Source organism: Sceloporus occidentalis, unplaced genomic scaffold, assembly GCF_023333645.1.
Source record: "Sceloporus occidentalis isolate IW3139 unplaced genomic scaffold, rSceOcc1.0.p SCAF_8, whole genome shotgun sequence".
NCBI lineage: Eukaryota > Metazoa > Chordata > Lepidosauria > Squamata > Phrynosomatidae > Sceloporus > Sceloporus occidentalis.
The window spans coordinates 35334933-35347299 of NW_028316988.1; the positions used below are offsets into that span (position 1 = coordinate 35334933).

The following is a 12367-nucleotide window of genomic DNA, read 5'->3' on the forward strand; positions in this document are numbered from 1 at the left end:
TACATTTTCCTAATGATAAATTCTCCTTGGGAGCTTCAGTATTATATCCTAAAAGTTGTTTTTCCACAGATTTTTTTAAAGCATTCAGTGTGTGTGTGAGAAAATACTGGACATAGGAGGCATGACTAATTATACATTATTAGCTGAGCAGCATTTAAGCATTTTATGCTATGTATCCTATTGCTTATGCTGTAGTTCTGTCTTTAACTAATTACTAAACAAGCCTTAATGCCACTATACCATTTCTAATATAAATCAGAGCTAGGAGTATTCTTTAGTTCTAATATTAAACTTTGCAGTCAAGAAATTTAACATTCATCTTGAAGTAAGTCTGGTATACTGCAAACCATTTGAGATGCAAGTATCTCTCTTCTGAGCGTGATGAACTGGAACTGAATTTAGGTAATGCCTATGATGGCGAGGATAGTATGCAGTAGCAGTTAGAACAAATAATCTTAGGGCTAGGTATTGTTATACAGTCTATGCGGGGCTGTGTTCCCTTGAAGAAAATTCAGATTTTGGTCTGAAGATATTTTACAAACCATGTAACACCAAGTCCTGGAGCAGCTTCACTGGCTTCCCAGTTTGTTTCCAAGCACAAATGAAAGCACTGCTTTTAACTGATAAAGTCTGAAACAGTTTGGGGTTGAAGTCACTAAAGAAGAAATCCCTATGATGGGCATCTGCCCATCATCTATGGTTCTCATTATATGCTTTCTTGTATGTCCCATGAGAGAGACAGTAGAGGCCAGATCAGTGGGAACTTGAGACAATGGAAGCTATTTGATTATGGAATTCTCCTCCTAGTCAAGTGCTTCCCCCGCATTTACTATTATGCTTTAGGCAGGCACTGAATACTATTCCATCACACCAGTATTCAAATGGCAGTGTTTAAGGCTACCTTCTTATTTAACTACATGTAATGTTTCTTGCCTCTATGTTTCCCTTAATTTTCTATGATCCAGGAGTTTAATTTTTGTTCTTGAAATTTTATGCAATTTAAATACTACTTTAGGCATCAAGTGGAGGGATGGTTCATAGCTTCACCAAATAAATACAGCAAAATAGCTTTTAATGACCTGCTCAAGAGAAACAAACTCAAGTATATTGAAGGTTAGATTCATTTTTTCTCTCCATCAGCTGTATTGATAGCAAGTACAAAAGATAGTGCTTTTTGCCTGCAAACTGTCATTGGGTGAAAATCCAGATACACAAAAGTATGCTAAAAAAAAAAGAATACTTCCAATATTTTAACAGTTTCCACACCCCATTTAAGAGGATGAGTCGGAGCTGGTCCTTTCTTAACATATAACAACACTTGAAGTGAAAGCACATTTTAGACACACAAAAATTAAGCATGCTGCAGGAATTACAATGCAACGAAACAACAGATATGGAATTGCACTCCACACATTTAATACATATTGACACAGCCAAAATATGGTAACAGCAAAGCTGTTAAGACATTAGTAAATAAAGCCAAACACATAAAAGAGAAAAGCAGACACTTCCCCTAGCCCTGATACAAAAATCTCTTCAAGACACAGGAAGCATACAGTTATTTGACAAACTGAGTGTCTATTGGTTATGAGGACTGCTGAAGTGTTCTTCCAGTTGGTATCACTCCAGGAAAAGGAGAGCAAATTGTACATCATTTTTAGCAAATCTCACCTTACCCTACCTTTAAAGAATCTGATTTTAAAATGTCCACTTTGACAAATTTGAAGGTTTATTTACATAGATATTCTCCAATTCTAAAATAGGAAGTATTTTAAATCCCAGTGAGTTTGAATGCATCTCATTTTAAATTTCCAGACTTTATTCTAAAATGTGCACTTGAACATCAGTGGGACATTTTCTGAAATGGATTCATATTAGGGAGGCCACTGTAGAGAGTTCAAAAATGGAGATTGGTTAGCTTTGTCAGCTTGAACTTCACTTTCAACTATGCCCTGTAAATGTAGAAAATACAACCCGCAAGATGTCCATCTCTCAGAACTGATGGGAAGAAAGATAGGGGAGGGTCAGAATAAATCAAATGCAACATGAATACTGCTGTACAATCCAACACCAGTCAGACCTGCAGCATGCTGGATCTGAAAACACAACCTGAGAAGTCCTGTCATTAAGCATGGGAAAATCAGAAAAATATTTCACTGAAGCATCCATCCTATGTGTGGTGTCTTCCAGATGTTCTGGATGTCAATTCCCAGCAGCCTCAAGCCAGCCTGGCCCATGCTCAGGAATGCCAGGAATTGTAGTCCAAGACATCTGGAAGGCACCTGGTTGAAGAAAACTGCACTAGAGCACAGGCTAGTGTTTTTAACAGAAGTTGGTTGGTGGAACTGGGATGACAGTCACCGTCTCCAAAGAGGTTTTCTTTAATGGGACCTGCCCTAACATGTTTCTCCCTTCTAAAACAAACTTGTATTCCCTCCTGGTTGTTTCATTTCATGCAGTAAGGGGAATGAATGGAGTATAATTTTCTCTCTGGGATTTATGAAAGAATAGATTTGCTTAACAAAGTACTCAATGCTACTCTGACCAAAGTTACAGCAAATCAACTATTAAATGAGCAGAATTGCTCTGACTAGTTTGCCTGCAAGTACCTGATGAACCCAAGCAATCAAGGACAATTCTAGGCACAGAAGGCAGATACACATTAACAGGTATTTAAAACAGCAGCAGAGTAAGAGCAGCGCCATCCTTATTTCTGCCTCTTTGAGTTACGTGAGAGGCAGCAATGGACCTGAATGATGTTCACCCTGACATAGATCATAATGAGACTTTTGTGTTTTACAGCAATGAAAATGGGGAAGAATGCCTCAGACAGTTCAGCATCCCTCAAGAATTCTGGACTGAGGTGCACAGGAACCAAATCAGACTATTTATCTGTCTAGCCCCGGACTGTCTGCTTCTCAGGGTCTCAAGCAGCACAAGGTTCCTCCCAAAAGCTGCTATACAATCCGTTTAACTGGAAATATACAAGACTGAATGAGACTTTTTGGATGCAAAACATGTGCCTTGCCCCTGAGCTATAGACCCACTCTGACTCTTGATGGATTAAATTTCCAAAGTATCTCAGGGCTGCTTGCCAATGCTTTTGAAAGACATGGTAAATGCTTAAGGAGGTTACTGACACATGAGCTGTATGCATGCAAATAATATTAACATGTTATGTCATGGAAAGATGCAATACAGGAAATTGCCAACACATTTCTATTGACCATCCTTTAATACTTCTCACATATAATATCTCTGTGGACTGGGAAATCACAAGGGCAACTGCTAAAAGTATGCATGCAGTCTCCAAAGTAATATGAGACATGAAACTCCAGAATCTCCAGTAAAGCTTGCAGAAAGAGAGGAATGGCTGTCTGGATTGACAAAAGTATTTGAGGTGCAGTGACATCTAGACCATATTGCACCAAACATCAAATAATATTTCAAGCAGCCAGTTCCAATTTTCTACTTAGTTTATACAATAACCTTATCAGAAGCTAAGGTCTTATTAATTCTTAAGGCCCTAAAAAGAGAATAGCTAATTGTGTAGAAAACAATTGGCTGGATGAGAGGAACACAGCTTTGTACAGGTTACAGCAAGCAATGCAACTCTATACAAAGAACAGAATTAGCTGCTTAAATCCAACTAGAAAAAATGAGAACGACAACACAGGGTTAGCTAAAACGACACTGAACAGACAGATCAATCTTTCTTAACCCACCTTCAGCTGTAGTTGGTGGCTCTGTGGAAGAAAGTTTACAGACTAAAATCACAATGTAAAATATGAACAAGTACATCACAGAATTCAGGAGAAATACATTTAGAAACAAGGGATAATGCAAGATAATGATCAGTGATGTTAAACTTCTTTTTTTGTTATGTTTGCCATGTTATTTTTATCTACATGTATTAATTCTTTTACTTTTTAAATTTTAAATCCACACTTTTATTTCTTACTACTTGTTAGCCAGTGTGGGATGATGGTGCAAAAGATAAACACGAATTATATACACTGCATTTTTTATCTTTAAGTTTTAATCAAATCTCTCAAATCTCTTCTTTACTCCAGCTCTGGGGAATGAAGGAGAGAAGCTAGTGGTCCCCCCCCCCCCCCATAAGCTTATTCTTTTATGGTTGTTTCATGGGTAAAGGAGACATTGGATAAATTGATTATTGATACCTACCTGTCTTACCATCAGAATCTGTTACAGAACCGCCCCATGACCACCTCTTCTGCCTGGTTTCCAGCCGCTGGCTCCGCTCCAAGGTACGATGCACCACTGCTTCATAACGCTCCTGTTAATCAAACCATTCCTGGAATTAAGCTGCAGTAGCTATTATAACTGCTAAGTAAACTGCTCTGTTGAAAACAAGTGGAGAATCCTTTCCCTGAGGAGCTTACTATCAACAAAAGCCCTGTTTTTTTAAATTTGACATGACTAATTAGAATTCAAAAGACAACACGTAAAGAGTGCAGATGTTGATTAGTCACAATCTTGTTAATAAACAGCATTAGCTCTAATTTACGTTCATTCAGCTATTGTGTAGCAGGGGGCCTGATGGATTAGCGAACCCACTCCTGCTGGGTGCATTAGGTCTGACACTGGCAACAAAGAGAGTTCATTCTCTTTAAAAGATGGTAGGAGTGAGTATTGTTGACATGGGCACCTAGGCAATTTTAGCAGGGATTGTTTGATTGAAATGTACTGTTAAGAAACATTCAGAACTAGCAGACACAAGAGTTTTGAACAGGGTCTACATAACAGCAATCCCAGGAGTCCCGATCTGAAATGTAAATAGGAAAAATACAAAGTGGTTGAGGCGTTAACCATTCCAACCACAAGATAGCAGAGTTTATAGTGAGTCTCTGCATGCACAATGGGATATGGCAAGTAGTTCAGCTAGGAATTTTAGGCCATTCACTACTAAAAGGGAACTCTGGAAAATCCCAGGATGGATAAAAAAAATCCCTGCTCATCTGGTTTTTTGATAGAATAACTTTCGTCTGTATTCAGTAAATTGCTAAATTCTCCCTTTGACATAAAGGCAAGGGAGTCCTGTTTCAACCTGCACATGACATTTTACAGGAGATTTCTCAACACTCTCCACATGATAGTCAGTAGGGTTTCTCTGCCTGTTTATAAGTTTCTTTTAAATCAGAAAAAATAGGCATCCTGCTTTTAAGTCTTCTTTGAAACCAGAAGAATGAACTTAAGACAATGCATTTTTATGACTTTAGACATTGAACTATTCTCCACAAAGAGACAACAAAACAGAAACATTTGCTCGTCCAAGGGAACAAGATGGCAATAGTGTTCTAAAAATGCAAATCATCCAACAGGTTCTACACAGATGGAATACATCTGGAATCCAATCACCATCATCACTGGAAGCCTAATACTCCATTGAAAGCAGTAAGATAGGGTTACTTTAACTGTTACCTGAAAGATGCACAATCATATGAGCAAACTGAAAAAATATAAGGTGACAAAGGTGCAGAATATGTATAGAGGAGCACTGATAAAAACTGTGGTGGGCAGGATAACCCACAACAGTCTCCAGGGATCCAAGAGCTGTGGAAAGCGTCAACCAGGAAGCGGTAGAAAATGCCACAAGTAGGAGGAAGAGAAGGAAGATAGGGCAGAGTTCACCATTCCAGAAAAGAAAGCTTGCTAGACAGCTATGCTGGGTTTCTGAAAAGGGAAAAATCTTCCCACAACTTTCAAAACAGAAATTGCAGGTAGGATGAAGATGAGTCTGAAATGGATCGTTTAAGTGGCAATGTAATTGGCAGCCAGTCTGAGACTTTACTATTGCTGTCAACAACCACAATCATATTTTAAAGACATCAGACACAATCTTATTTATCAAAGATAAAGGGAAGAATTTCATAATACTGAAGGTTTGGTTCTATTTTGAAATGTCATTTTGCGTTTCACTGAATCTCAACTCTAGATCTCAATAAGGTTGTTAGGAAAAACACAGCTGGTACCCTGAAGTGACATCTCAGTTACAAGAGCATTAAACTCCATTGTACCTTTTCCTCCTCAATCTTTTGTTTTCTCTTCTCCTCTACTGCTGCTCTTCTTTGCTGTTCTTTCAGCTTCTGTTCCTTCAATCTTTTCTGCTTCTCTTCCATTTGTTTTTCGTATTGGAGTTTTGCCTTCTTTTCCTTCTCCAGTATTTGAGTTTCTTTGGCAGCTGTGCATTTGAACAACATTACAGTAGTGTAAAACATTCCCAAACATTATAGCTTATTATGCAAGTGTTTTGTGCTGGCTTCTGTTTAACAAAACCTCAGCAGTCCATGTAGACACAACCACGCTTGTTTTTGTTGTTGTGTGCTTTCAAGTCTTTTCTAACTTAGAGCGACCCTAAGGCAAATTTACCACAGGGTTTTATTAGCAAGATTTGTTCAGAGGTAGTTTTACCTTTATTAATTTGGAGTATTTATACCCCACTCTTCAGCCACAAAGGCTCTCAGAGAGGTTTACAAATTGTTAATTTGACAGTTCTCTGACCTCAGGCTTGTAATCTAAATAAGACATGACACACAAAAGGCAATGATAGTAGTGGAGAGGATTAAGTCCAGCAGATACTGTCAGTCTTCTCTCATGAAGTGGGTTTCCACAGGCGAGTGAGGATTCAAACCCTGTTCTCCAGAGTCTTAGTCTAAAACTCAACTACACCATGCTGGCTTTCACATTTGTTAAAAGTAAAAAATATTCACTTAGTTCTGACAAGAGCCCAGAAGGTTCCACATTGCCATAATCTTCGCCTGCCTGCTTGCAAGCGCCTGCCTGAGGTCAACGAAAATCTCAGAGGAACAAGCGAGAGAATCAAGTGTCTCATTTATGCCAGGATGCACTTTCTCTGAATCTGAGCCAAAACCTGACAGATAGTGCTCAAATCCAACCTGACAGTCAAGTCTCAAGGAGAAAGTAGAACAAATAAATCAAGCTAGACATTCCTCAGAGGTTACTGTAAGATTGTTTCCCCCTAAGCTCAAAATCATAGCCCCTACCGTAGGCAGCCAAGTGTGGCTTTCCAGTATGGAAGATATTTGCAGGATACAGACCGCGCCTTGTTTTGTTGCGCGAGAGAGCCGCAGCGGACAAACTGCGTGCTCCCTTGTGCAACAAAAAGAACCAGCAAAAAGCGGGTTCTTCTTGCGGCACCATTATGACGCCGCAGTGCATCACAATGATGCCAGGACGTGCGGATGCTATGCGTCTGTAACGTCAGAATGGTGGCGCCCATGTCCACAGGGCGCCGCCATTTTGATGCCCTCGTCATGTGCGAGGGGCATCTGAAAACGAAGCCCCTTGCACGTCATGACAGCGCCCCATAGGGCCTGTCTATGTAGTGCCATTATTTCACTCTTCTCTTGTCTGGCGACTCAAATATCATAATTTGCTTCACTGAGTCTTGGACTAGAAAACTGTGGGGCCAAGATTCGAGTCCCCACCCCGGCCATGGAAACTCACTGGGTGACCTTGGGTAAGTCACAATCTCTCAGCCTCAAAGGAAGGCCAAAACAACCCCCCTCTGAACAAATTCTGCCAAGAAAACCCCATGATAGGTTCATCTCAGGTTCACCATATGCTAGAAATAACACATCTTCACTACTGTGTGTTACAAAGAGGACGTTTAACTTGGTTTCCTTTACACAGAGCTTTATTGTCCATCCACTAACTGAGAAGTATCATAGGTGCTTATCTACCTAGACAATATGAATGTACTGATTTAACCTTAACAGCTTGAGAATTTAGTTTCTGCACGCCGGGCATCTTGTTTGCTATGGCCAAGAAGACCAGGGTGGGGAAACCAGACCAGACTCCAAATTCAAAATCTCACACTTCTGGAACTACTGAACCCTGCCATAGGATTTTGGAGAATACCATATGCATCCATTGCAGGAATTAACATCTGGATATTGTGATAAGAATTTAGCAGGCGAGATCTCAGACATGATAACTCTATAAAGAATGCTATGCAAAGAAACCCAACGTCTACAATGCAATTATTCAGAGCTGTCTAGAGCTGCCCAACTACAGTGTGTAAGCTTTTAAAGACACTTCCGCTATATTTTGAAACTTCCTCTCTATGTTGCCAATGGCTACAAATCCAAATGCTTTAGAAGTAAAAGCTGTACTGCCAAAGCACCAGTAAATTATTCCTTAAGACTTCACATTTCTACTAAATATGCAGTACAGGTCTCAGCTAAAATAACAATTCTCAAAATGTTTCTAACTTCAAAAAATAAAACAAAAAAAGCCAAATACGTTGAAAATGCTTATTTTAAGATAAAATATTGGCAGAAATGGCCACATTTTGGATAAAACAGATTTTATCCAAAATATTTTGTGAGAAAATATGTGTGTGTGTGTGTGTGTGCGCCGTCAAGTTGCCTCTCAACATATGGCAACACTATGAATTTCTAGTGTTTTCTTAGACTAGGAATACTCAGATGTTGTTCTGTCAGTTTCTTCCTCTGAAATATAGCCCAAAGTACCTGGTATTCACCGGCTGTCTCTCATCCAACCAGGGCTGACCCAGCTTAGCTTCCAAGATCAGATGGGATCTGGTACCTTTAAGGCAGGGGTAGGCAACCTGCGGCCCGCGGGCCGGATGCGGCCCGGCGAGGCCTTGGGACCGGCCCCAGCCTGGTCCTGCCTCTGATTGCCGCCGGGGCCTTTGGCCTCTCGTGCGCAGGGGCAAGGGGGGCAATTGTCTATAGACGCCTGAGAAACATGCATTTATATTAACATTTTTTAAAAAATCAGCAAATTTTTTTGCGTGTCCTCCACTTTTTTAAAAAAAGTATCCACCTTTTGAAAATGTTGTCCTACATTTGTCCCGGTTTATTTATTTATTTAATTTTTTTAAAAATTATTTATAGTTATTTATTTTTTGGCTTCGGCCCCCCAGTTGTCTGAGGGACAGCAACCCGGCCCCCGGCTCAAAAAGATTGCCTACCCCTGCTTTAAGGTATTTACTCCACACATTACACAGCTTTATATAAATTCTCTCTGCATGCATATTAATGCAGAAACAGAATAAAAAGGACTAAACAGAATAAACCAAGGTGACATTGAGAAGAATCGCAGTGAAACATCCCTGCAACCATACAAACAGTTTTGGCTTTGCATTAATTTATCTTTCATATAGCCATACCATGTTGCTTCTCTCGCTCTTCTCTACGTTCCCTGGCTAGTCTTTGTCTCTCTTCTGATTTCAAGATGGAGCCATCTATCACTGTAAAGGATGAGAAATTCAAACTGTTTATCAACCAAACAAGTCACACTGTACAGCTGCCCCTCGACACTGACAGATTTTTTTTATCCATGGATTCAAACATCCACAGTTTGAAAATCTTTAAAAAAAGGATAAATTCCAAATGGCAAATCTTGATTTTGCCATTATATATAAGGGACACCATTTTACTCTGCATTGTATCTAACGGGACTTGAGCATCCATGGATTTTGATATCCACAAGGGGTCCTAGAATCAAACTGCAGTAGATGCCAAGAGCCCACTGTATTTCACAAATATATCTCCACATGAAATAATGTTAATTTGTTAACACAGGAATTGCAATGCCAGTGTACTCTCTCATCTTCATAACTATGACAGAAAGGCCTCCTCTGTTTCCTAGCACTATTGTCTGTGTGATGAGTACACACACAAACACTGGAATGGCAATTTCCTATCTCACAACACTGTTGTTTTTTTTTACTGACTTGGTTAAACAAATTGTTTTCCAGCTTCTGAAAGATGTCAAAATAAGGCCCTCTGAGAATATGCAATTAAAGCAATCTATTCTCTTCATCAAAGTCACACAGAGGGGAGTTATTCAAAATGGAAGCCACACAAAGAAACACTACAAGGAGCAGAGGAAAGGCAAACATATTAAAATCAAGGATTTTACCTGGCTTAGTTGACGATTTTATGCTAAGTGGAGACGGAATTGGACCAGGACTACCACCACTTTGGATTCTTCTTTCTTCTGCTAATGCCTGAGCTGCAGCAACTGTGAGGAAAAAAATAATAATAACACAAACATGGTTACAATAAAATCTATCATGTTGTGTGCCAATATTTAAGGTTATATGATTTCACCCAAGTCTTGTTGAATTGCTCAAACCTGTTCTTGCAACTGTAAAAATTAGTCATTCCCGATTCTAAATGTCTTTTTTCCTGGTGGCCTGAAAAATGCCTGCTTCCTGGGTCATGATAACAAGGTAGGGCATGTTTTTGTTGTTATCTGCTGTGATTTCGAGCAGCTCTGTTTCCATTGATCAGCTTGTTTTCATAGCCAGAAATGAGCCAAAAGCGACACTGTTTGCTTGTTAGTTCCGCTTGGAGAAGCGCAAACTGTGCTGGCGCTGATCTCAGGTACCAAGTCAAAGAAAGACCTTGTCTTGCCACTAAAAAAAGATCAGCAACCTTTACAAGGCAATGTCTGATCTGATGCACTCTCCTATGAAATGCTGACATTTTCTCACTAACCCATTATATGTTCTTGCAGTTTAGAGGTCTTACTCCTTCCTCTTCATCCTATGCTTTCCTTCTTCCTATGCTGTCATTCTTGTCTCATTCTCCAGATGCTTCTGCTCCAATAGTTATAAAACTCAAATTATTGCCTTGTTGCTTCCTGCAAAAACCAACCATCCTCTACCTAACCTATCAGCCTCACAGAAGATAATATTTCCTTGTTAATTAGCCTTGCAGTGATCTATTGATGGGTACAGCGTACTGGTACCTATTCTGCAAATAAGGAACCATATATCTGTTTCATGGGAGTGACTGCAGTCAATGCCCAAATGCATCGTGGCTGTGACCACTGACTTCGTCTTGTGTTTCCCTCCATTTTCAGTTTTGGTGAGGTTTGCTCTTGTTGTGTGACTTCAAATCATTTCCAACTTGAAGTTGGGAGTTTTCTGGGGCTGAGAGTGTGTGATTTGCCGACGGTCACCCAGTGGGTTTCCAGGGCTGAGCAGGGAATCAAAACCTGGTTTCCAGAGTCCTAATCCAACCTTCAAACCATTACACTACGCTCTCTCTGACAAGGTAGGACAAACCAATTAATTCTCTGCCTTAATACATTTCTGGCTCCTTCTACAAGGCATAGAATAATTCAATTTTTCAATTTTTTCTTCAGACTCAGAGGTCCATCATTTAGTATGTCCTGGGTTTTTAAGTACAAACTGGTTACATAGGATAGTACGGTAAAGGGAGACCTTACCAATACAACAACGCTATTCAGAAAATGAAAAGCAAAGAATTTAAAAGGCAATCAGGATCTAAGAGTTAAAGCACACCAAAGTATCTTCAAGTGACCTCTGATTTCAGAGGAAAATTTTACTTTGCCAAGAGAATACAACGTTCAGCTTCCTTGCCACCAGTTTTAGCCTCTCTTCTAACTGAGTACTGCAGAAAGCAGGAAGAGCATTTCTCCTCTCCATGACAACTCCTTCTGTCATGGCAATAATCCTCCTAAGGCTGCACCCAAGAACAATCACCTCAAAGTGCTTAATCCTGTCTGAAGTCAATGATAAATGCTGGTTACACTACTCATTCAGCAACTCTAAACTATCACCTGCAGCTGTCACCTTGCCTTGAATTTATTCCCCGTTGCAGTTCCTGACAAAAGCTTTCTCAAATCCTATCTGCACACAATCCTGGGGCTCATTCTAGATAACAACAACTACTGGATGTACTGCAATGTAGTTATTTTGACAGACAGAAAGACTAAATTCTACTGTGACATCAAAACAGGGTTCCCCTCCAGTTTTCTGGAATGTGACACATAATCATGCGTTTTCATAGCACTCGCCCAAAACATTCAAAATCAAAAAGCTTATTTTGCAGAGCAAATATTAACTGCATACAAAGGAATTCATTCTTTTCTTTTGCAAGGTAATGTTCATTCTCTGTGAAGCAATGCATTGGGCATAAGCTGTGTTCAAAGCTTATTAGAAAGAGTACAACCACACCTTGCATCTGATCCCAATTTACAGACCAAAATAAGTGCTGATGCTAAAAATAAATTTTAAAACCCCTCTGATCTAATATCTAAACACAATCTGAAACAATCCAAACTTTCCCTAGTAATGGACCAAAGCAATTTCCTCTTTTAGAAAAAGAGAGAGGAATACCTGGCTGCAAACACTAGTCTAGATAAATCAAGCTAACACTAGTTGCGATTCTGGAAATGTAAACAAGACAAGACGATAATGCTTGGTGAGGCAGGAGGAGACTGCACTATAGATGGATTGATTCAAAGAGGCCATAGCTGTGTCTCTGCAAGACCTGAGGCTCTAGGTTGTCTCTCAGTCATAGGGTTGCCAGAGGTCAAA

At 39.7% G+C, this 12367-nt stretch overlaps 1 protein-coding gene across 19 annotated transcripts in view; it reads right to left on the bottom strand.

Moving 5' to 3' along the window:
* LOC149308673 (uncharacterized) overlaps positions 1-12367 on the bottom strand; it is a 77902-nt gene that overhangs the window by 55927 nt on the left and 9608 nt on the right. For 15 of the 19 annotated variants that reach the window (XM_089536262.1, XM_089536258.1, XM_089536265.1 and 12 more), the window contains exons 2-6: positions 9937-10038; positions 9182-9262; positions 6042-6205; positions 4189-4300; positions 3726-3746 (exon numbers count right to left, since the gene is read on the bottom strand). In XM_089536262.1, coding sequence (XP_089392388.1) covers positions 3726-3746; positions 4189-4300; positions 6042-6205; positions 9182-9262; positions 9937-10038 — 480 coding nt within the window. The remainder of the gene's footprint in view (positions 1-3725; positions 3747-4188; positions 4301-6041; positions 6206-9181; positions 9263-9936; positions 10039-12367) is intronic. The other 4 variants (XM_089536259.1, XM_089536276.1, XM_089536263.1 and 1 more) reach the window with 3 other exon arrangements.